This window comes from Bufo gargarizans, chromosome 4, assembly GCF_014858855.1.
Source record: "Bufo gargarizans isolate SCDJY-AF-19 chromosome 4, ASM1485885v1, whole genome shotgun sequence".
Taxonomy (NCBI): domain Eukaryota; kingdom Metazoa; phylum Chordata; class Amphibia; order Anura; family Bufonidae; genus Bufo; species Bufo gargarizans.
Genome location: NC_058083.1, coordinates 466,608,013 through 466,631,814, shown reverse-complemented (window position 1 = coordinate 466,631,814; position 23,802 = coordinate 466,608,013). Strand labels below are relative to the sequence as shown.

The 23,802-nt window shown below is 44.9% G+C and overlaps 2 protein-coding genes across 3 annotated transcripts in view; one reads left to right on the top strand and one right to left on the bottom strand.

Moving 5' to 3' along the window:
• Nucleotides 1–22,883, bottom strand: part of NDUFAF5 (NADH:ubiquinone oxidoreductase complex assembly factor 5) — a 48,076-nt gene extending 25,193 nt beyond the window's left edge. The window contains exons 1-4 of the mRNA XM_044289505.1: nt 22,492–22,883; nt 17,489–17,529; nt 16,428–16,491; nt 1,340–1,387 (exon numbers count right to left, since the gene is read on the bottom strand). Coding sequence (XP_044145440.1) covers nt 1,340–1,387; nt 16,428–16,491; nt 17,489–17,529; nt 22,492–22,740 — 402 coding nt within the window. The 5' untranslated portion in view covers nt 22,741–22,883. The remainder of the gene's footprint in view (nt 1–1,339; nt 1,388–16,427; nt 16,492–17,488; nt 17,530–22,491) is intronic.
• Nucleotides 22,845–23,802, top strand: part of ESF1 (ESF1 nucleolar pre-rRNA processing protein homolog) — a 62,622-nt gene continuing 61,664 nt past the window's right edge. Inside the window, exon 1 of one of the 2 annotated variants that reach the window (XM_044289503.1) lies at nt 22,845–22,980. The gene's annotated coding sequence lies outside the window, so the exon portion shown is untranslated. Of the gene's footprint in view, nt 22,996–23,802 lie in introns of both variants that reach the window. The other variant, XM_044289504.1, reaches the window with a different exon arrangement.

Sequence of the window (23,802 nt, the reverse complement as noted above, 5' to 3'; positions counted from 1 at the left end):
ATATTAATCCTTAAGGTTCAACTGTGAAAAAATCCCCCTCCCCAAACAAAAAGAAACGCAGCAGTGATCTGACACCTTTATGTGATTCCATCGTAATATACAGGATGGAAAGTAGAGTTGACAATTGTCATAGTAGGGAACCCCTATACTAGCCAAAGCAGAGGATCACTGCAAAGAGGAGCTCCTGAAGGATTCAACGCGACCAAGCACTGTATGGTCATCCATTCATCTAAATGCTATCAATACATGATCAGAAGATCAGACATCTCTTACCCTCAAGGATCAGCCGTTTCAGTTCCCAGCACCAGAAGAACACAGCTATGTCCATAGTACAGTGGACGGAGACTATAACTGCAGCACTGCCCCCATTCACTTCATTAAGAGCAATAACCAGCAAAGTCCACTGCACAACGGACAGAGTTGTGTAGTTCCGTCGCCAATTTCCACCGCTGGAGCTACACGTTAACAGCAGATCATCAGGTGTTGGACCCCTGCTGATCTGGTATTGATGGGCTACCCTGAGGATAGGCCATCAGTATCAAAATCCTGGACAGCCCCTATAATCTTTAAAGCTCCCTCTAGTGGGGGATACAGGCATCTAGCATGTTATATTTTAATTGTATGTCTATAGAGGGGACTTGTGGCTATGTAACAGATAATATATTTATAGCAGCCGCAGCTCAGTTTAAGAAATTCACTAGTACAGAATTTTGACCCTAAAACCACAAAGGCGGTGATTAACTGGCAAAAAAAAGGTCTACATTCATCTAAGCTGGTTGGCTCCTCTGCCTGGATTAGGAGAGAAACGACTTCCTTCGATTTAGGGCCCATTCACATGACCGTATTTTTTTTTGTCCGCATCCGTTCCAAAGTTTTGCGGATCAGATGTGGACCCATTCATTTCAATGGGGCTGCAAAACTTCGGTTACACGGCTCTGCAAAAAAGAAAGAACATGTCCTATTCTAGACAGTTTTGGCGGACAAGAATAGTAATTTCTATCATAGGGTTGGACTTTCAGACCCACAAAATGCGATGCGATCACTGAATCAGTTTTTGCGGACCGCAAATTGAGGATCCGCTAAACACAGATACCGGCCGTGTGAGTTCCGCAAAAACATATACAGGGGTGTGAATGGGCCCTTAGTGTGAGAAGGAAAATTATAATCCATTAGTGCGGTTTAGATACATTAGCCCACTATGGAATGGACCGTTACCAAGAAAAAGGACTTGTGTTTCCGTTACCGGTCACTGCGCTAGTACACGGTGCAGGCTACGCATTTAGGCCTTTTTTTTTTGTTTGTTGAAAGGTTATAACAAAAAGCGGGATGTCTCTCTTACCAGCGCTTCTTCACACACGTCGGCTTGAACTAATCTTTCCACCGTTTCCTACAAATAAAAGCAGAACACGGCCATGAATTTTCAGTCCATACAAGTCTGGAAATAAATAGCTCCTATAAATATAGTGTTGATAAGAACAACCCACATAAGCAGAAAAATATCCACAATCCCATGTATCAGCCGCATAACTTAGCGTTATTTCACTTTCCCAATGGTCTGTGGCGTTATTCCAAGCAGCCGGCAGTATCTCGGGCCGTACATCACAGTACGAGTCAGCCTCGGTCATGTTTAGTACCGGCAGTCCTGCACACACATATATTACTGTGGTAATAACACACAGATATCAGCCATTATGCACAAACAGCAGACGAAAAACATCCCGTCTCGGAAGAAAATTAGGAGTCATAATGCAATTATATAGGCAGAAGTTGAAATTCCAATCACAGCACATTGTGTGGCTTTATTTAGGTGTGTGATGTATTACAATGTTTAGTGCCGGGTGCTGATGCCTTCTGACAAGACTTAGGACTCAGCACGGTGGTAAATATGTCTCGGAAGGCAGCCGCTGAGACATCTGAGCTTATTGATCGTCTTCACAGGTACTTCTCACAGAAAGGCATCAGTTAAGGGTTTTGTGGAAAGATAAAGTTCTAAAAATGACCGTTTGTATTGGACTCAAAGACAGCCAAATGCTATAGGTCCAATAAAACTTAAAATGTAAAGGCTATGTACACCTTCAGGGGCCCAAAAAATATTATGATTGCATTTTACTCATTTTGGGCTAAAAATAATTTTTTCAATTGGTCTTTAAAATATTGAGCCTTTCTGTCACAAAGGGTTAACTGTTTGTCTAGCTGTATGATTCCTACTTTCACCTTGTGCTGGTGATCTAAAAACCCTGGCCTCTAAATTACTAAAAAGGTCATAAACACTTATTTAAGCCACATTTTTATCAGTAAGATAAGAACTGCGCTATAATGAGTGTTGATGCGGAGAGAGATCAGAGATAAGGAGCGTGTGAGGTGAGCTGCCTGGCGGAACAGAGTGAAAATTCAGATCCTGCTACATAAGAAACTCATGGCTGCACAAAGACAGTGGTTAAAATGTCAGCAGATGTGTACCTATGACACTGCCTGATCTGTTGAATGTGCGCTTGGCAGCTGAAGGAATCTGTGTTGGTCCCATGTTCATATGTGCCCACATTGCTGAGAAGATTAGGTTTAATTATATGTAAATGAGCCTCTAGGAGCAACGGGGGTGTTGTCATTACATCTAGAGGCTCAGCTCTCTCTGCAACTGCTGTGCCCTCTCCACTTTGATTAGGGTAAATTCACACGTCCGTGGTGTATTGCAGATCCGCAATACACAAGGCCGGCACCCCCCATAGAACTGCCTATTCTTGTCCGCAATTGCAGACAAGAATAGGACATGTTCTATTATTTTGCGGAGCCGCTGCCCGGAAGTTCAAGGCCGCTGCCCGGAAGTTCGGGGCCGAGCTCCAGAAATGCGGATGCAGAGAGCACATAGTGTGCTCTCCGCATCTCTTCCGGCCCCATAGAGAATGAATGGGTACTCACCCGTTCGCGATATTGCGGAACGGATGCGGACGTGTGAATGGACCCTTAACATGGGCAGGCAGTGAAAACATCATCACACCTGGTCCTGTCAATCAAAGTGCAGAGGGTGCAGCAGTCGCAGAGAAAGCAGAGCCTCTAGGTGTAACGGCAACGCCCCCATTGCTCCTAGAGGCTCATTTGCATATATTAAAACATCATTTTTTTCAGCAGCGTGGACACATATGAACATGGGACCAACACAAATGCCTTTAGCTGCCACATGCTACAACAAATCTGCTGACAGATACCGTTTAAGTTGGACTATATAAAAGGTTCCTGACATTGCATGGACTTCAGATTGTACTGCTAACTACCTTTTAGAGACTCTATAAGTAGAGAAAGTCCAAGGCACTGGAGTTCCAACCTTTGCGGCAGAGCAGAAAACTGCTCCAAGCTAAGCATGGAGGACAATGGGCAGTGCAGGAGACCTCGACATGTGGTCTACCTTTTACTGTGACACTGGCCAACATTTTTTGTACTGTATCTAAACCGAAAGTAAAGCAAAATAAGAACTTTGGAAAAAAGCCTTTAAAATATCCAATTGTTTTGTGCATACATCTCCGGCGCCAAACCATGTGTATAGTCTACTCCTGCTGTCATGTGCTTCTCTCCTCCATTTGCTCCTATAGTAGAAGAGGAGCATATAAAAGGTGACACATGACTATAGGATAAGATCAGGTTTGTTTGCTTGTTTCCTGGAATCTTTACGGGATGGGAAGCAAAGGGCATCCTGGGGCCTACCCCGAATTGTTAGGTATTAAGTATGTTAAAGGGGTTTTTCCAGGACTTACATATTGATGACCTATCCTCAGGACAAGCCATCAGTATCAGATTGGTAGGGGTCCCAACACCCAGCACCCCTACCGATCAACTGTTTCTGGTAGCTACCAATGCAAGAAACTACATCGATACAGAAGACTCCATCCACTGTGCATTGGCCTTGCTGGTGTACTGCAGATCAGCTCTTCGGTGTCGGATGTTGGACCCACATTGATCTGATATGAATGACCCATCCTCAGGATAGGTCATTCAGTATTAAATACTGGGAGACCCCTTTAAAGGGGTTCTCCCACAAAAAAGATTCTACATTTTTCAAACCAGCGACTGGATCTAAATACTTTTGTATTGCAAGTAATTAAACATTTAGTAAAGCCACTGAGCTATTGCACTGAAATCTACCTGTATAGCGCCACCTGCTGTTTGCTCTTTCTCTAATTTCTCTGTCCTGCTCACTGAGATAGAAGCACATGCCCAGTTCCATCCTTTTACTGCCACCTTGCTGTCAGATTGTCATTTTTTACATTAATAATGGGATAACCCTTTTAAGTTTAAGAAACAGACCATAATGGGGGTTTCCCACAAAAAATATTCTACAGTTTTCAAACCAGCACCTAGGATCTTAATACTTTTATAATTGCATGTAATTACAAATTTAGCATAGCCACTGAGTATTCAATAAAATGTATCTGTATAGCGCCACATGCAGTTTTTTTTTTTCTTATTTCTTTGTCCTGCTCACTGAGAAGGCCGCACATGCTCAGTTTCATCCTTCACCTGCCTCCTGAACTGTGATAGGCAGAGCTGAGACACGCCCCCTGAGCTGTGATAGGGAGAGCTGAGACACGCCTCCTGAGCTGCAGCAGAAAAGACACTCCCCTTGAGCTGTCAGCTTGATATAAATCTAGCAGAGCAATGAATGGGGAGATCTCTGGATCCATGTGAGGTACAGAGCTGGTTCTAGCTTTGTTAGAAAGAGATTGTCATGTACTATAGGAGGTCTGATTTTAATTTTTTAGATTAGTCATGGGATAATCCCTTTAAAGGCTATGTACACCATTGGGGGCAATGTTTATTATTGCATTGTACTCATTTTGAGCTAAAAGCTAAGGCTACTTTCATACTCACGTTTTGTGCGGATCCGTCATGAACGGATACATTTGTATTATCTTTAACATAGCCAAGATGGATCCGTCTTGAACACCATTGAAAGTCGTTTGGCTCAGTTTCCTCAAGCTGCAGGCAGCGTTTTGGTGTCCGCTTCCAAAGCGGAATGGAGGCTGAACGGAGGCAAACTGATGCATTCTGAGCGGATCCTTTTCCATTCAGAATGCATTAGGGCAAAACTGATCCATTTTGGACCGCTTGTGAGAGCCCTGAACGGATCTCACAAACGGAAAGCCAGAACGCGAGTGTGAAAGTAGACTGAGCTGGCGGCTCCTTATCTCTGCTCTCTGACATTATAAACACTTATTATAGCTCAGCTCTTATATTACTGATAATGTGTTGTAAATAAGTGTTGATGATCTCTTAGTAAATTAGAGATAAGCGTTATTAGATGACCGAAAAATCACAGAAAATAATGCACCCATACAATAGATGCAAACATTATATTATGGACTAAGCCCTCACTCTGATCAAATCTGAGACTCTCAGACAATATATTTTAATCAAAACACATCTGTGCCCGCCTACCAGCTCCATGACACACAGCTGAGGATCAGAAGGGAGGTTATAACTCACAAATACAGTCACTGGTGAGAAGATTACCTTCAGTACAGTTTACATCATGTACCTTTCTAACAGGTCAGAGAATAAACCATTTTGTGGGAGTACTTCTTTAAATCATGTTTTTTTTCCCCCTGTTACACACTTTTAAAAGACTTTTGATGATGTCAAAAACTTTATTAAAAAAATAAAATCCTGCAGTTTTTGCACTGGCCACAAAGCCTAATAATAGGTGCCACTTTCTGGTCTGTACAGATTACTTTTCAGCAGTCATCTCCTCATCACAGGCAGAATTCGGATGACAGATATCACCTATACAGAGATAACACATGATCCACCATTCACAATCGGTGATATCCACAGCTTATCTACTCCCTCTTGATCTGTCTAGAAAACTCTCCCATAGAAGTCAATGAGGTCAGCTCCTGTCCAATGTGCTGCTGTAAAGCATATCTCTAAACTGCTGTTACCTCAGGCAAAATGGCTGCCCCCATAATCACATTCAGGAAATAGAATAAAAAAAGATTTGAAAAAAAGGTGATGTGTTTCTATCTGGTTTTAACTGACAGAAAAGAATTACGGTGACACATTTCCTTTAAGACCCCAATTGCGCACTTTTCCCACAATGGCGGAGCACTTTTAACATGTGATAAGAATGGTATCTATCTGACTATGTGAAAACACTAATAAAATGTATGTAGATAAATTCGTCTGCTAATGATAGGGAGAAGAAAGCTACAGTATGGCACCAGCACTAGGCGGCACTGCGTCCTTTACTCACAGGGGTATTTCTTGCTCCTTTTACAATAAATGTATTAGTGCTGAAATCTGAAAATGAGGGAAAAGCTGATTTTTGCTACACAGCGAGCTTCAATACTCTGGAGCTGCGATCCGGCGAGCAGACACTGAACAGTGCTGCTTATTCGCGGATAAACGCCAAAAAGCAATCTGATGTATGGAAAGCAGGCCAGCAGATGGTAAATGATATGCTACGCATAAGAGTAGCGCCACGGACAACTGGCGCTCTCAGGGAGTATAGATATGACTCCACATACAAATCAAGAAAAAGGAAAAAAATAATCAAGATAAAATATAGACGCAATCCAAAAAGTACCAGCCGAGCCGGCAAATGTGCAGCAAATGATATTAGCTATGTTTTATAATGGCGGTGCCAACAAGGGGAAAATGAAGCCCAGCGGTGGAGCCATTTAGCATCCATGACAAGGGTGACTTGGCATCTCTACTGGCAGGCGAGATTTTATTAGGGAACGGTAAAAAGGGATTCCAGGGAGCGTGGAAACACAGACAAAAAAATGAGACTCTATTGAGACAGAGGCAAGGTGATTTCTTCCCACTTGTTTTCGGCGCCATTTGCCAGGCACGCCATGAATCTGCTCGGAATTGTGGAAGCGACTGCTGCGTCTCTTCTGAGGCAAAGTGTAGTCCCCCATTTATAACATCCGTAAAAATGTCAAGAGTCTCGCTGAACAGCTTGTCTCCCGCATTTAGGGATGGATGAGACGACCCACAGCAGCCAGCGAGTGGGTGGATTTTCATTTGACATCTGTGACAGAATCTGCAGCTCGTTCAGCCAGAAACATTCGGGCAGAATTATCAGGAGGGGTTGTTAAAGTGGGTTTTACAGGACTCTGTGCGGCCATAATTCCTGCCAAATGTATCAAATGTTCCACGATGTTTGATACATTTGGTGCATCTTTAAAGGGGTATTCCAGGATTTTATTACTGATGGGCTGTGATTAACATGTGATCGGCGGGGGTCCGACGCGCTGTACTCCCGCTGTTCAGTTGTTTCTGGGTAATTCTAACAACGGAACTGTACAGCTCTGTCCATCGCCTAGTGGACGGAACTGGTTACCGCAATACTTCAATAGGAGCATTTCAATAGGAGCAGCTCCGGAAAAAAAAAAAAAACACCCCGTCCTCTACACAGTTGAGCTGTGTATTTCCGATGCCAGAGCTACTGTACAACATCTAATCAGCAGGGTGAGGATCAGACCCTCGGCGATCAGAATAACCCTTTAAAGGGCATCTGTCAGCATATCTGTACCTATGACACTGGCTGACCTGTTACATCTGCTTCCCCATAGTCATATGTCACTGACATTACTCTTGACGTTAAAGGGCATCTGTCAGCAGTTTTGTACCTATGACACTGGCTGACCTGTTACATCTGCTCCCCCATAGTCATATGTCACTGACATTACTCTTGACGTTAAAGGGCATCTGTCAGCAGTTTTGTACCTATGACACTGGCTGACCTGTTACATCTGCTCCCCCATAGTCATATGTCACTGACATTACTCTTGACGTTAAAGGGCATCTGTCAGCAGTTTTGTACCTATGACACTGGCTGACCTGTTACATCTGCTCCCCCATAGTCATATGTCACTGACATTACTCTTGACGTTAAAGGGCATCTGTCAGCAGTTTTGTACCTATGACACTGGCTGACCTGTTACATCTGCTCCCCCATAGTCATATGTCACTGACATTACTCTTGACGTTAAAGGGCATCTGTCAGCAGTTTTGTACCTATGACACTGGCTGACCTGTTACATCTGCTTCCCCATAGTCATATGTCACTGACATTACTCTTGACGTTAAAGGACATCTGTCAGCAGATTTGTACCTATGACACTGTCTGACCTGTTACATGTGCGCTTGGTAGCTGAAGACACCTGAGTTGGTCCCATGTACATATGTGCCCGCATGATGTTTTAATATATGCAAATTAGCCTCTAGGAGCAATGGGGGCGTTGCTGTTACACCTAGAGGCTCTGCTCTCTCTGCACTTGCTGGGTCCTCTGCATTTTGATTGACAGAGCCGGTTGTGATTATGTTTTCACTGCATGGCCTTGTCAAACTGCAGAGGGCGCGGCAATTGCAGAGAGAGCAGAGCTTCTAGGTGTAACAGCAACGCCCTCATTGCTCCTAGAGGCTCATTTGCATATATTAAAACCATCATTATTCTCAGCAATGCGGTGCAGCAAGGTGCTTTATGGCAACTGGAAGTTTACCCATCTCAACAATTTATGGTATATCCAAATATATTTGATCACCGACTCCTGTTTACCAGTTAACCCATTATTCTCTTCCTGTGTCAGCTAAGGGGCTGTTCACATCACATTTTTGTCCCACATTTAACATGTACATTGGGGGAAAAAAAAGAATGTAAATGCATAGTACACAACGATTTTCCATCCTGCAGAGTCCAGCCATAAACCTAACGGTGTGTGTTACCTTATACCGTCTTTTACAATGGAACTCTATGGTGATGGATGCCACTGCCTGACATCCGTCGGAGGCATCAGTTAACGTATACGTTAAATGTGGGACAACAATGTTATGCGAACAGCCTTACTCGCATCCCCATCATTCCTCATCTGTCCCATTTCCATCATTCTCCCTCTATGCCAGCTCACCCGACATGCCCTCTGTGTGCCAGCTTCCCCACAATACACCATATGTATACCAACTTATCCAAAATTCCTCCTGTATGACCTCTTATCCATTGCATTTGTGTAGCGCTGCTCAGGAAGTATTTTGTGCTGCACTGTGGTATTTGTTTAGCGCTGCTGGGAAGGTGTATTGGTATTGCAAGAGGGTATTATGGGCACTGCATGGAAGTACTTGGGTGGTTATGCTGGGGGGAGAGGGTACTATAGGCGCTGCACTGTACTATTTACCGTATTTGCTAATGAAGCCTCCGCACAGGGCCGGCGCCACCCATAAGCAGAGCAGGCCACTGCGTAGAGCGCACTCTTGCTGGGGCGCCGGCGCTCACAGTAGCAGACAGCTACTAGCAGTGGCGTGGCGAGGGGGTGCGGCCCGCACCGGGTGACATGTCTGATGGGGTGATCCCGGTCCGGACCCAACACGCACGCCTGCGCAGCCAGCCCGCCCCTTTAAACTTACACTTTCCCAGCTCCCTGGCGGTGGCGGCCCCGGCGCTGCACTATCCTCCTGAGCGCGTACAGCGTCAGGACATAGTGCGCGCACTATGACCTGACGCTGCACGCTGTCAGGTGACAATGCAGCGCCGGCGGGAAGATGAGTGCGTGAGGAAGAGGAACCGCAGCGTTCTAGGTTAGTATTGTAGTATGTAGTTAGTTCTGCCTGCCGCGATGATTACAATTTTGATGGGGGCACTGGGGTCTGAGGTCTGAATGAGGGCTGAGTGGGGGACTTTGGCCGATCTTAGGTCTGAAAGGGGCTGAGTGGGGGGTCTTTGGGCTGATCTGAGGTTTTTATTATTTGGTTGAAAGGCTGATTGGGGGAGGGGGGATTGTAACGGGACTGCTGTAGAATATCTAAAATTAGCTGGTCAAGTAAAATGTTGCATGCAACAATCATTAAATAAGTGGCCAACAAAAAGGGGCGTGTCAAAGGGCGTGGTCAAAGGGCGGAGTCAAGGGGCAGCAAAATTAGCTTTTGCCTAGGGTGGCAAAAATCCTTGCACCAGCCCGCATACACACTGGTGAGATCCAAGTAGAAAACGTTTGAGAAGACCCCGGTCTAAAGGATGCAGCCAATTTTTACAGTCTCCTTAACAACATGGATGGTGGACATAGGCTGGTAGGTGGAAAGGCTGCCAGCTCATGAATACCCCAGACCTATTTTCTCCAGATTTTCCCCCTACATTTAAAGAGGGCCTGTCACCTGAACTGACATGTCTTAGTAAGTACTTGCAGATCCCCCATGTAATAACTCTGGAGTATCTTTTCATGTAACTCTATGTTGTTTTGTTCCTCAGTTATTGCTACTAGAAGTTTATAAATACATGTAAGTTAGGGACGGGTTCCCGCACAGTGACACTTGCAGCACTGATTGGATAGTGGCAGATTGTGCAGAGAAATCCCAACCCACTGGTAAAACCCAGCTGCAGATTCATGAATAAACTTCTAGTAGCAATAACTGAGGAACAGAGTTATTTGAAAAGATGTTCCAGAATTGTTTTTGCATGGAGAATGGAGAATACAATTATTTAGTAAAACAGATGTGTCAGAAGTAGTGAGAGGTCCTCTTTAAATAAAAAAAAGAAGATACACCTTCTCTGCCTAGTTGACCTTTAGGGTGTATTAATGGGCTAACAGGTTTACTTTAAAAGAAGTTGTCCACAATTGGAAAAACGAGGCAGCTTTCTCCCCAAAACAGCACCACACTTGTCTACAGGTCATGCGTGGTACTGCAGTTCAGCGTATTCACTTCAGTAGAGCGGTGCTGCATTACCAAACACAGCATATGGACAGATCTGGTGCTGTTTTAGGAAGAGATCAGCCATATTTTACTAATTACTGGACGAGGTATTGTTCACCATTTTGGGTATAAACTACTGTTTTTATTCTCTTTTTTTCTGATGTGTGGAAACGGAAAAGAAATGCAGTGCTGCCATGTTTATTTTATTGTGTGTATTCTGGTTATGGAGATATCATGTATATATTATTTACTGATATGTGATGTTTTTTACCCATTCTGCATCACCGATATATGTCAGAGGTGGAGATGACTGCAAGATCACCCATAGGAGGACAGCAGGGACTGACAGTGGCTCTCATGCAGCAATGTCAGGACTGGAAGGAAAAAATCCTAAATCACACTATTGTACCTACGACTGCATCTGAATATGTCTCACCGAGGCCTCATGCACACAAGGTAGATTGAGCCGGATTTATTTAGCATTTATTTTTTAATGGAAATTTTTCAGCAGATTTGTACCTATGACACTGGCTGACCTGTTACATGTGCGCTTGGCAGCTGAAGGCATCTGTGTTGGTCCCATGTTCATATGTGCCCGCATTGCTGGAAAAAAAAATGATGTTTTAATATATGCAAATGAGCCTCTAGGAGCAAAGGGGCGTTGCCGTTACACTTAGAGGCTCTGCTCTCTCTGCACTGTGATTGACAGGGCCAAGAAGTGATGATGTTTTCAATGCCTGGTCCTGTCAATCACAGTGCAGAGAGAGCAGAGCCTCTAGGTGTAACGGCAACGCCCCCATTGCTCCTAGAGGCTCATTTGCATATGTTAAAATCTCCTTTTTCTCAGCAATGCAGGCACATATGTACATGGGACCAACACAGATGCCTTCAGCTGCCAAGTACACATGTAACAGGTCAGCCAGTGTCATAGGTACAAATCTGCTGACAGATGCCTTTTAAAAGCCTAAACCAGCAGTGGATCCAAAACATAGAAAAACTGTAATACAAAACAAAGCAAAATACTGACCAAATTAGCATTTTGTGATATGGGCCTGAGCAGGAAGTTTCAGTAACCGCACACTGGGCTCTGACAGAGCTCTCTTTTGCCCCATGCATGAATTACATGAACTAAATCAAAACCAGTGAAAGTGACCTTGAATTTGGAGTATTTATCAAGTGGTTGTCCAGCTAGGAAAAAACTCATATAAAGATCATTTCTTTTCAGGCTGGATAACCTCTTTAAGGAGCACCTATCCACAGGATCAACCCTACTAAACCATAAATACTGCCTGGTATGGTTGATCCTTCCGATTGAGGCTACTTTCACACTGGCGTTTTGGCTTTCCGTTTGTGAGATCCGTCATAGGCTCTCAGAAGCGGTCCAAAACGGATCAGTTTTGCCCTAATACATTCTGAATGGAAAAGGATCCGCTCACAATGCCTCCGTTCAGTCTCCATTCCACTCTGGAGGCGGACACCAAAACGCCGCCGGCAGAATTTGTCCGTCCTGGGATGCGGAGCAAGACAGATCCATCCTGGCACACAATGTAAGTCAATAGGGACGGATCCGTTTTCTCTGACGCAATCTGGCACAACAGAAGACTGATCCGTCCCCCATTGGCTTTCAATGGTGTTTAAGACGGATCCGTCATGGCTATAGAAGACATAATACAACCGGATCCGTTCATGGCGCTAGTGTGAAAGTAGCCTCATGACTCCTGTCTTGTGGAAATCGGGTTGTGGCATTCCCAAGAAAAAAAATAGAGATCAGAGCCTCAGTGCACCGAGTGTCGGGGTCCAGCCCCTCTGTGCATCTCAGCTTTCAATTTGCATATATATATAAAACAAGTATTTTCCATTTTTTGCAAGACGGGTATCATTTAATCAGCAGGATCAACCCTGCCAGGCAGTGTGTGTGGTTTAATAGGATTGATCCTGCTATGATCGTGGATGCCTCTGGTGATGAAAGGGTAAATAACTATCACAGAATTACGGTATAATAGCTGCAGCGCTGCCAGGATGTGAAACACCTCCCATTACATACAACAGAGGTGGGACGTCAGTCCAATGACAGATAATTATAATAACACTATCTATTATACCTGCATTTCTCTAGCTGGAAAACATACTGAGGGTCAGGAACCCCATTCATTTAAAAAGGTCCTTCTCCTAATGACAAGGGATAATTTATAAAGAAAATAACACTGATACTACCATTCCAACCGCTTCTTTTTTTTTTTTCTGGTGGATTTTTCAGCAATCATTTTCAATAGGACAACAGTGACACCTACTGGTTGTAGAGTGAATTTTCTGCGAATAACCATAACACTAGGTCTACATGACGACATTTTGTTGCACGACAATTTTTATAATGGTAGCCTATGCTGTCGCACTGCGACATGCTGCGACTGCGACACGACCCTCTCAAATGGATTTTTTGCGACTGTCACATTGCAGTCGCAGCATGTCGCAGTGTAACACCATATACTACCATTATAAAAGACCTAGCCCAAAGTCTGAGGGTGGTTGCACACATAGGGTTGTTTTTTTTAGTTGGAGCAAAATACACCACAGCCAGATGTTCCATGCTGGCCAACAGATAATTAGAAGGCTATTGGGGTCATTTGTTATTCAGAAATACGCCTATATTAGGTGTAGTTCTGGCGCAGATTGCGATACAAAGGATATTTGCGCCACAATCTGCGACTTTTGGCCGCTCACGCCAGGTCTATAAAAAGTGGGCATGGTGTGTGGGTCATTCATCCTTTTCTAGAAAATGGTCTAAATGTAAGTCAGCAAGGAAGCTTTGCCTCTGCATAACTTCGGCGGATCCACCGCCAGCGCACTGCCGTTTTAGATGCCGTTCTTAATAAATGTGCCCCTATGTTCACACGTTGAATTATGGCAATGTCAGAAATCCACAGCGTCTTCCACAGTAGTCCCAATTTTACGCTTCTTGTGAACACGCTCTGATTTCCTGTGGGTGTTTCCTTAGATACAAAGCTGCATTTTCAGCTTGAGAGTTTTGGTGCACAAAAAAATAAATAAAAAAAAATCGGCACGTTTGGTACCCAAACCCGAACTTCTTCACAGAAGTTCAGGCTTGGGATCGGTGTTCTGTAGATTGTATTATTTTCCCTTATAACATGGTTATAAGGGAAAATAATAGCATTCTGAATACAGATTGCATAGTACAATAGCGCTGGAGGGGTTAAAAAAAAAAAATAAGAATAATTTAACTCACCTTAATCCACTTGATCGCGCAGCCCGGCATCTCTTCTGTCTGTCTTCTGTCCTGTGTGCAGGAACAGAACCTGTGGTGACGTCACTCCAGTCATCACATGATCCATCACCATGGTAAAAGATCACGTGATGACCGGAGTGACGTCACCACAGGTCCTTTTTTTTTAACCCCTCCAGCGCTATTGTACTATGCATTCTGTATTCAGAATGCTATCATTTTCCCTTATAACCATGTTATAAGGAAAAATAATAATGATCGGGTCTCCATCCCGATCGTCTCCTAGCAACCGTGCGTGAAAATCGCACTTGCTTGCGGATGCTTGCGATTTTCACGCAGCCCCATTCACTTCTATGGGGCCTGCGTTGTGTGGAAAACGCACAATATAGAGCATGCTGCGATTTTTACGCAACGCACAAGTGATGCGTGAAAATCACCGCTCATATGCACAGCCCCATAGAAGTGAATGGGTCCGGATTCAGTGCGGGTGCAATGCGTTCACTTCACGCATTGCACCCGCGCAGAAATCTCGCCCGTGTGAAAGGGGCTTAAGCTTCACATTCATTTCAATAGGAGATTCAGCGTGGATTCCGCCCTAAGATAGGGCACGCTGCATCGTTTTTTCACGTGGAAAAGTGCTGCCTCGCATTAAAAATGAACGGGAGAGTGTTTTGAGGTGTTTTCGGAGCCAAAAAACTTTGTGTGAACCGGCCGTTTTTCTTGGTGCAGTCTGGAAAACCACAAAAGTAATCCGCCGCCACAAGAACTTTTTTTGGTGCAAAATCCAGGGCAAAAATTCACCGTGAGATCACAGCCTAAAATGGCCGACAAACACTGCTGTTGTAGAGGCATTTTAAGTTATGTGCTGTGTACATAAAGCGAAGCAGAATGCCGGAATGGCTTTCAATTAGGCCTCCTGCACATGACCGTGTCCATAGTGCGGTCCACAAACCATAGATCCGCAAAATACAGACACCTTCCGTGTCCAACCTGTACTTTTCTCACTCCAATTACTAGAAATGACTATTCTTGTCGGCAATACTGACAAGTATAGGACATGTTCTATAATTTGCGTAACGGACACACGGATGCGGACAGCACACTGATGAGATCTGTGTCCCAACTAAAATGAATGGGTCCTCAAAAATTTGGATTAGACATGCAAAAGACTGTCATAAGCATAAAGTGTAAGGCCTCTTTCACCAGCCAGTGAATCATGGACGTGCGCTCTCTGTGGTCTCCAAAGACCCTTCACGTATCCATTGACCTTAATATGTGTTATTCACACATCAGTGGCTTTCAATGGACCGTGGTTCACACCACGCAAGCACGCCCTATTTTTGTCCGTGATTATAAATCCCTTACGCACATTATAGTCTATGGATCCATGAAAACCAGGGACACAACACAGATGACATCCATGTCTGGTCAGTGGTTTTCATGGATCGTTGATGGAATATGTTCTGAAATTAATTTTCAGCCTAGGAGTGTGCGTGCAGTTTTCAGCCAAGCAGTAGTCCCCTCTTAAAGGGGTTGTGTCACTTCAGCAAATGGCATTTATAATGTAGAGAAAGTTAATACAAGTCACCTACTAATGTATTGTGATTGTCCATATTGCTTCCTTTGCTGTCTGGATTCATTTTTCCATCACATTTTCCTAAAATGGCCGACAAACACTGCTTTTGTAGAGGCATTTTAAGTTTCCTGGTGTGTTTTTTTGTCCTTTGGAGTTTTTTCAAATTTCAGCAGGCTCTGGTTATGGTGTTTTTTCATAGTCTTCTATATATAAAAAAATATATAAAAAATGATCACCCAATAATCTAGTATCGGTGGGTGCGATTGCACAGAACAGTAAAAAGCACCGCCTCTCTGGTGTCTGGGACCATAGGAGCGCGGCCACCGCTGCTGGATTGCAGGGTGGTCGTAACCCCTGAAAACGAGCAGTGTATAATGTGATAAAAAAATGAACGGAGCCAGCAAAGGAGGCAATATGGAGAATCACAATACATTAGTAAGTGCCTTGTATTACCTTTCTCTTCATGATAAATGCCACTTGCTGAAGTGAGACAACCCCTTTTAATTGGAAAATTGGAATTAGACTTAACAGTAATTCTGCTTCCATGAATCCACCATGATTTCCGATTTCAGCTTTGTATAATAAAAAGTGACATAATTTTTCAACAGACTTGCTGAATCAATTCAAGAGCTCTGCTTGCTGTCATTCAATAGGAACACGTATGGTTTATCCTACCCTGGTCATGTGATGGAAACAGAATGCTAATAATTGTACTGCATCTCCTGGGAGTAAACAATGTACGTTCCTATTGAATTACAGCAAGCAGAGGTCTTGACAACTGATCCCTCACTTTCAATTTTTCTATCAGAAATACTTTATACGGACCCATTTCTCCCAGGCGTTAAGTTCAAGATTTGGGTTTGACAATTCACAAAACTGTCCTGAACGCCTCTGGCTAAAAGGTTCCACTTCACCATGTGGACCTAGACTTACCTTTGTTAGATGAGGCGATATGTAACCTCTGCCACTGCCAATATCTAAAGCCAAAGGAAACGTTCTGCAAAATAAGAATAGTCAGTGAATAGAACAAATCAATCATGTAACACTGGGAGAGGAGGATGACCATACACCTGACGTGTTCCTGTGTAACTGGCTGGAGGCATTAAAGGGGTCGTCCCATTAAGGAAACATATCCCTATGCACAGGGTAGGGGATCGGTGTCTGATTGGTGGGGGTGAAGAATACACAACACCACAAATCACTAGGATCCTGCGAGATGAGCCGGGGATGGTCCGGAAAATGTGGCTGTCCGACGAAGCGTTATTCCTGGACCATACGTGGTTGTCTGAAACTGGCCTAAGTATAGGGGGCAACTAGAAAATGCCTGTAAGTGTGCTGTGAGGAAGGAACAGGGGGACATTTATCAAGACCAGGGTTTTTTTTCGCCGGTCTTAATTCCCCCTGTGCCGCCGGAGGACGCGCTAAATTTATATAGAGTCGCACACCCTTATGATAGATTTAGCGCATTCTCCCGCCAGGCAACAATCTAAAGTCTCTGCCATATAGTTCTGTCTTTAATCACGCCAGAAAACTGACATGAATAGAGATAAATGTGACGGGCCAGATACGCAGCCCCCTTCCCTCGCCACTTCTGAAAAGTGGAGCAAATGGGAAAAGTCGCAAATTTTGCAGCAAAAAAAAAAAGCATGCAATCAAAATTAGCAACTTTTTTACGCCACACATGGTAAATGTCCCCCACAGTTTGAACAGATTGGGTTGTACTTGCCTAATCCTATTACTTCCCTTGGGATAAATGCTGCTAGAAGTGTCTGCCGCCCATCATCTCGCCGTCTGCTAGTGAAATGGCGTGCAAAATGGTTATCGGGGCCGAAAGCTCGCCTGACAGATGCCGGTGTCTACGGGCTGTCTCGAGCACCTGTTGGACGGTCTGCTCATTGTAGGTTATCCATAGAAAGTTTTTTTTTACTTTCTATGGATAACCTGTTAGGAACTCGCTTCCATGCAAATGTGATGTTTAGAGTGCAGTGACTTACCGGGTCACATCAAACACACGATCCACAATTCGCTCTCCAACCTGCAAAAAAAAAAACACTGGAAATAAGTGACAGCCTCCCAGTACCTGGTGTGAAGGTGGCCATACACACCAGTCTAACGGCTCATGCACACGGTTGTAGTTTTGGTCCACATCCGATCCGGGTTTTTTGCATAACAGACGTAGACCCATTCATTTCAATGGGGCTGCAAAAGATGCGGACAGCACAACACGATTGGCGGACCGCCAAACACTTACGGCCGTGTGCATGAGCCCTAAAGATGATCAACATGGCTGATTTCAACCAAAACGATCATTCTCTGGGTGAAATTTAACAACACACAATCACTTTAGCCATTCATCATTTGAAAAAAGTTGGCCGTGCTCAAAATTTTCACCCGGTAATCAGATGTAAGATGTTTCTTTGAATGAACGTTCCCAGAAAGAACTTTCGTCCATCGCCTGTTTCCATTGAACGTGTATGGCCAGTGGGAACAACAGTAATGGCCGATATGGACTATGTATGGCCGTACATGTTCAGCTGCTGTGCAACCATCTATTGCAGATGGCCACGTTATGGGGGTGTCACACGCAACTTTTTGTGGCAGTTTTTTGAGCCAGCCAGAAGGAGAAATATAAATCCTTTCTTCATATTTATCATTCCCTTCCGACCCAATTCTGGCTTTGGTTTAAAAAAAAACTTAGCAGAAAGCTGTGCGACATCACCCTAAGGCTACAGCAACACATGCAGGTTTTTTATGCAGTTTTTGAAGCCAAAATCATGAGTGGATCATAAAAGGAGAGAAAGAATAATATAAATGCTCATGCACATCATCGTGATTGGCCCGGGAAACATATTCCGTGTCTTCTATGAAGTGACTATCATAGAAGAAGCCACCAGATGTAAAGCAGCTATCCTATAAGTCAATGGTCGACCTTTTAAAAGGCCTTGAGACATGACTTAGATATTAACTAAGCCAGCATCTCATCTGCAGACAGCTGTTTCGGGGTGATTGCCCCTCATTAACGCAGAGCAAATAGTACGTGCTTAACTGGGTCAGAGGCCTAGGTCAGGATTCAGGGGATATTATATCTCCTTATGGAGAGCAGCGAAACGGCGTGAGGAGTATTGTAGGCCATGCAACGTCCTCTGGAATTCTAGGAAGAGGAGATATAATTTTCCCAAAATCCAGACCTAGGCCTCTCGTCCAGTTAAGACTACTTTCACACATGCGTTAGGTGCGGATCCGTCTGGTATCTGCACAGACGGATCCGTCTGGTATCTGCACAGACGGATCCGCACCTATAATGCAAACGCTTGTATCCTTTCAGAAGGGATCCGTTTGCGTTTTTCTTAAAAAAAAAAAGGCTAAGTCAAAACGGATCCGTCCTGACTTACATTGAAAGTCAATGGGGGACGGATCTGTTTTCAATTGCACCCTATTGTGTCAGTGAAAACGGATCCGTCCCCATTGACTTACATTGTAAGTCAGGACGGACCTGTTTGGCTCCGCACGGCCAGGCGGACACCAAATGAATCAAGCAGCGTTTTGGTGTCCGCATCCAGAGCGGAATGGAGGCAGAACGGAGCCAAACTGATGCATTCTGAACTGATCCTTATCCATTCAGAATGCATTAGGGCAAAACTGATCTCACAAACGGAATTCAAAGCGCCAGTGTGAAAGTAGCCTAAGCCAGTACTCTCTGCTCTGCACTGATGAGGAGCAATCACACCGAAACAGCTGTCTGCAGATGAGGTGCTGGCTTATTTAATATCCGAGGCATGTCTCAAGGGCTCTTTAAAAGGTCAACCATTGACTTTTAGGATAGCTGCCTTACATCTGGTGGCATTAGAAACAAAGCTTGTTAAGAGCTCATTTGCGTCCCTTTCTTCCCAGAACTCCCAGAGGAGCGTTGCCTGGCGCTTAAGCGCTCTCCATAAGGAGATAAAATATTCCCCGAATCCTGACAGTAATTTATGGTACAGTCAGTATCTCTCTGATCGCTGGGCTATGGCAGAGTACGAGTATCATCCTCCTCACTACAGTACAATAACCGCACAATCAGATCCAGACATAAATCACATGATGCAGTCAGTTCGGATCATCGGAGGCGCGGTCAGCACGGGAGATGCGGGCGACACACGGACCATGATTCCTGGGCTGGTCACGGTTGTGTGTGAGCCCTAAGTGTATATTTATATGACAGTGAAAAATACATACGGCCGTTAAGAATGGCTAAACTGTCAGTTTTTCAAGGCCATTTCCCCTCCGTCTGTGCCTTCATTTTCCTTCTATACGTCTTTAATGCCTGTTTTATATCTATTAAAAACGGATGAATTTCATTGACTTTTGTTTAAAACCCCCTACCCCTGCAATGCCTTTATTATAGCTCGGCCTCCCCACCGTGCCCTCAGTATCTATAAGGCCCCCATAGTGCCCCCTTATATATTATGGCCCCATTTGTGCCCTCAGTATCTATAAGCCCCCCATAGTGCCCCCTCATATATTATGGCCCCATTTGTGCCCTCAGTATCTATAAGGCCCCCATAGTGCCCCCTTTTAAATGATGGCCCCATTTGTGCCCTCAGTATCTATAAGGCCCCCATAGTGCCCCCTTTTAAATGATGGCCCCATTTGTGCCCTCAGTATCTATAAGGCCTCCATAGTGCCCCCTTATATATTATGGCCCCATTTGTGCCCTCAGTATCTATAAGGCCTCCATAGTGCCCCCTTATATATTATGGCCCCATTTGTGCCCTCAGTATCTATAAGGCCTCCATAGTGCCCCCTTATATATTATGGCCCCATTTGTGCCCTCAGTATCTATAAGGCCTCCATAGTGCCCCCTTATATATTATGGCCCCATTTGTGCCCTCAGAATCTATAAGGCCTCCATAGTGCCCCCTTATATATTATGGCCCCATTTGTGCCCTCAGTATCCATAAGGCCTCCATAGTGCCCCCTTTTATATTATGGCCCCATTTGTGCCCTCAGTATCCATAAGGCCCCCATAGTGCCCCCTTATATATTATGGCCCCATTTGTGCCCTCAGTATCCATAAGGCCCCCATAGTGCCCCCTTATATATTATGGCCCCATTTGTGCCCTCAGTATATATAAGGCCCCCATAGTGCCCCCTTTTATATTATGGCCCCATTTGTGCCCTCAGTATCCATAAGGCCCCCATAGTGCCCCCTTATATATTATGGCCCCATTTGTGCCCTCAGTATCTATAAGGCCCCCATAGTGCCCCCTTATATATTATGGCCCCATTTGTGCCCTCAGTATCTATATTGCCCCAACAGAAGAAAATAAAAATAAAAGAATGCTCACCTCACCACAGGCAGGCGTGGAGACACTATCTGCAGGGGAGGCAGAAGGACCTGACGCTCCCAGCACGATCAGGCGACATTACAACGCTGGGAGCGTCAGATCCTGTACGGCCAATTACACTGGTGCACTTCTGTCTAGATATTCAAAACTGGCCCATTAAATTTAATCAAAACTCCTATTTTTTTGGACAGCCACTATTCACTGACCAGTAAAAAAAACAACGACCTTGTGAATAGCCCCATAGACTGCCACACGGCCGATCTCCACCGTCACGTACCCTAAGGCCCCTTTCACACGAACGATACAGATTGGCTCCGGATGCGTTCAGGGAAACTCGCACCATTTTGCAAGCAAGTTCAGTCAGTTTTTTCCAGGCGGGTGCAATGCGTTTTGATGCGTTTTTCACACGTGTGAAAAAAACTGAAGGTTTACAAACAACATCTCTTAGCAACCGTCAGTGAAAAAACGCATTGCATCCGGATTACAATGCAATGCGTTTTTTTCACTTCTATGGGGCCAGGGCTGCGTGAAAAATGCAGAATATAGAACATGCTGCGTTTTTCACACAATGCAGAACTGACGCGTGAAAAAAAAACAAAAAACGCTCACGTACACAGACCCATTGAAATGAACGGGTCAGCATTCAGTGCGGGTGCTATGCGTTCACGTCATGCGTCGCACCCGCGTGGCAAACTCGCTCATGTGAAAGGAGCCTAAGCCTACCTGCACACGGTGCGGATTACACACGGTTCTTCCACACAAATTCTCGTGCAGGAAATAAACGCAGCGTAATACAGTCCTAGCAAAGCATAGGTATTTCGCAAACCTCGCGTACACTTTGCTTTTTCGTTCCGTGTGGAAATTGACCGGCTGTGTGGATTTTGAAATCCAAAGTCAATTCTGGCGAAGACGTTGTCGCAATAGTATTGTAAAAAGTTGCAAAAAAGGGGTCTTGCGACTTTTTTTCATGCCAGGCTGTTGTTAGTAAATGACCCCCATTGATTTAAAGGGGTTGTCCCACAAAAAAATAGTTTACATTATTTAAACCAGCATCTGGATCGGAATACTTTTGTAATTGCATGTAATTAGAAAATTAGTATAGCCAGTGAGCCATTCAATAGAATGTATCAGTATAGCGCCACCTGCTGTTTGCCCATTTTCTAATTTCTCTGTCCTACTCGCGTGCTCCATCCCATCCTTCAATTGCCACCAGTTGCAGCAGAAAGGGGACGCCCCCTGAGCGGTCAGCTTGATATAAGTCTAGCAGAGCAATGAATGGGGGAGATCTCTGGACCCATGTGAGGTACATGTACCAGGCCAGGGATCAGCATCGCCCGCCACTCCAGCTGTTCTGGAACTACAACTCCCACAATGCTTGTTTTACCTTCTATGGGAGTTGAAAAATCCGCCAAGTAAGTGTGCATGCTGGGAGGTGTAGTCTCACAGCAGCTGGAGTGCCGACGGTTGCTGCCCACTGTACTAGACTATGTAGGATTTTCATGTTTTATGTTATTCATGGGATAACCCCTTTAATGTTTCACCTATAATAAAAAAAAAATGAAATAATGGCAAAACGGATGCGTTTTTGTTTTGTTTTAAGTGTTTTTAAAAAGCAACAGAAATGCAAGGCGTAAAGCCGCCCTTAGCCCAGGTAGGTGGCTGTGACTCACCTCTTCTCGCAGGTACTCATACTGCTGGGCATTGGCCTGAGATGCTGCCCAGTTCTTCTGCCTCCTTTTCATGCCCCTGTCAAACACATTGAAGACACTTTCAGTCCTGGAGGTGGATGCCCTCCTTAGAGGAACACCCCCACCAGCCGGGGGGCAGTCATACATGTGCCAGCCACTGCTGCCTGCCACTCTGACAGCTAGGGGACAGCAGCTCCTGCACAGCGACACCCCCAGGGCACGAGTGGCCATAGCGACGCCTGGCACTGCCCTCACTCCTATGCCGTGTAATGCTGTGCTCTATAGAAAGCTACCATGTGTAGGATGCCAAGGAGACCCGCACTGGGAGCTTTACACGGAGCCAAGGGCAGCAGCGCAGGACGCACAAACGCGACACGGCTTGGACGCTGGCGGCCGCCGTAGCCGGGGTGAGAGGTCACAGCCGCGCTAGGGATTGCTGGGAGGAATCACATGGTGATCGGGCTGTAGGAGGTAAGCGCTCGGACGGTAGGTAGTAATGTATGTGCTCGTACGTGTGATCTATGGGGCTGGTGACAGTCCGCAGCTGTGGAAAGCCGGCTCTGCTGGTGCTTGTAGTTCTATAGCATAGGAAGCTGGCCATAGGCATGTGTACCTGAGCGATCATCACGAATACCATATGTATTGGATATTTATGATTTTATTTTTATTGCTTAGGTCAGCTACTGGTCTGACATGTCACCCTCAAAGGATTCGTTTACACAGTGGTCCCCAAAAAAGTGACTCCCACAAACATCCTGGACCTCTTAATATCAGGCTGTAAGCTTTACCCAGGCCCACTTGGTGCTATGTGTACTGACCCTGTATGGGGGAGATCTATCCAAACTGGTGTAAAGTAGAACTGGCCACAGCGACCAATCAGATTCCACCTTTCATTTTTCAGAGCTCCATTGGAAAACAGAAGGTGGAATCTGATTGGTTGCTATGGGCAACTAACCCAGTTCTACTTTACACCAGAATAAATCTCCCCCATAGTCCCAGTGGGTCTGTACTAATCTTCTCCAAGCTGCTGCTCTCCAGTTGTTGCAAAACTACAACTCTAGGATGAAAATTGTAGGTTTTCCAACAGCTGGAGAGCCGCAGCTTGGCGATCACCGGTCTGCACTGTGGACGCTGCGTGATGTGCTGCTTTCATTGAATGCAACCCTTTTTTTTCTTTATAAGGCACCTTTCAGATGAGCGAGTTGTATACTCTGGACTCGCAGCGTGAGTAAGGCTAGTTTCACACTGGCGTTTTGGCTTTCCATTTGTGAGATCCGTTCAGGCTCTCACAAG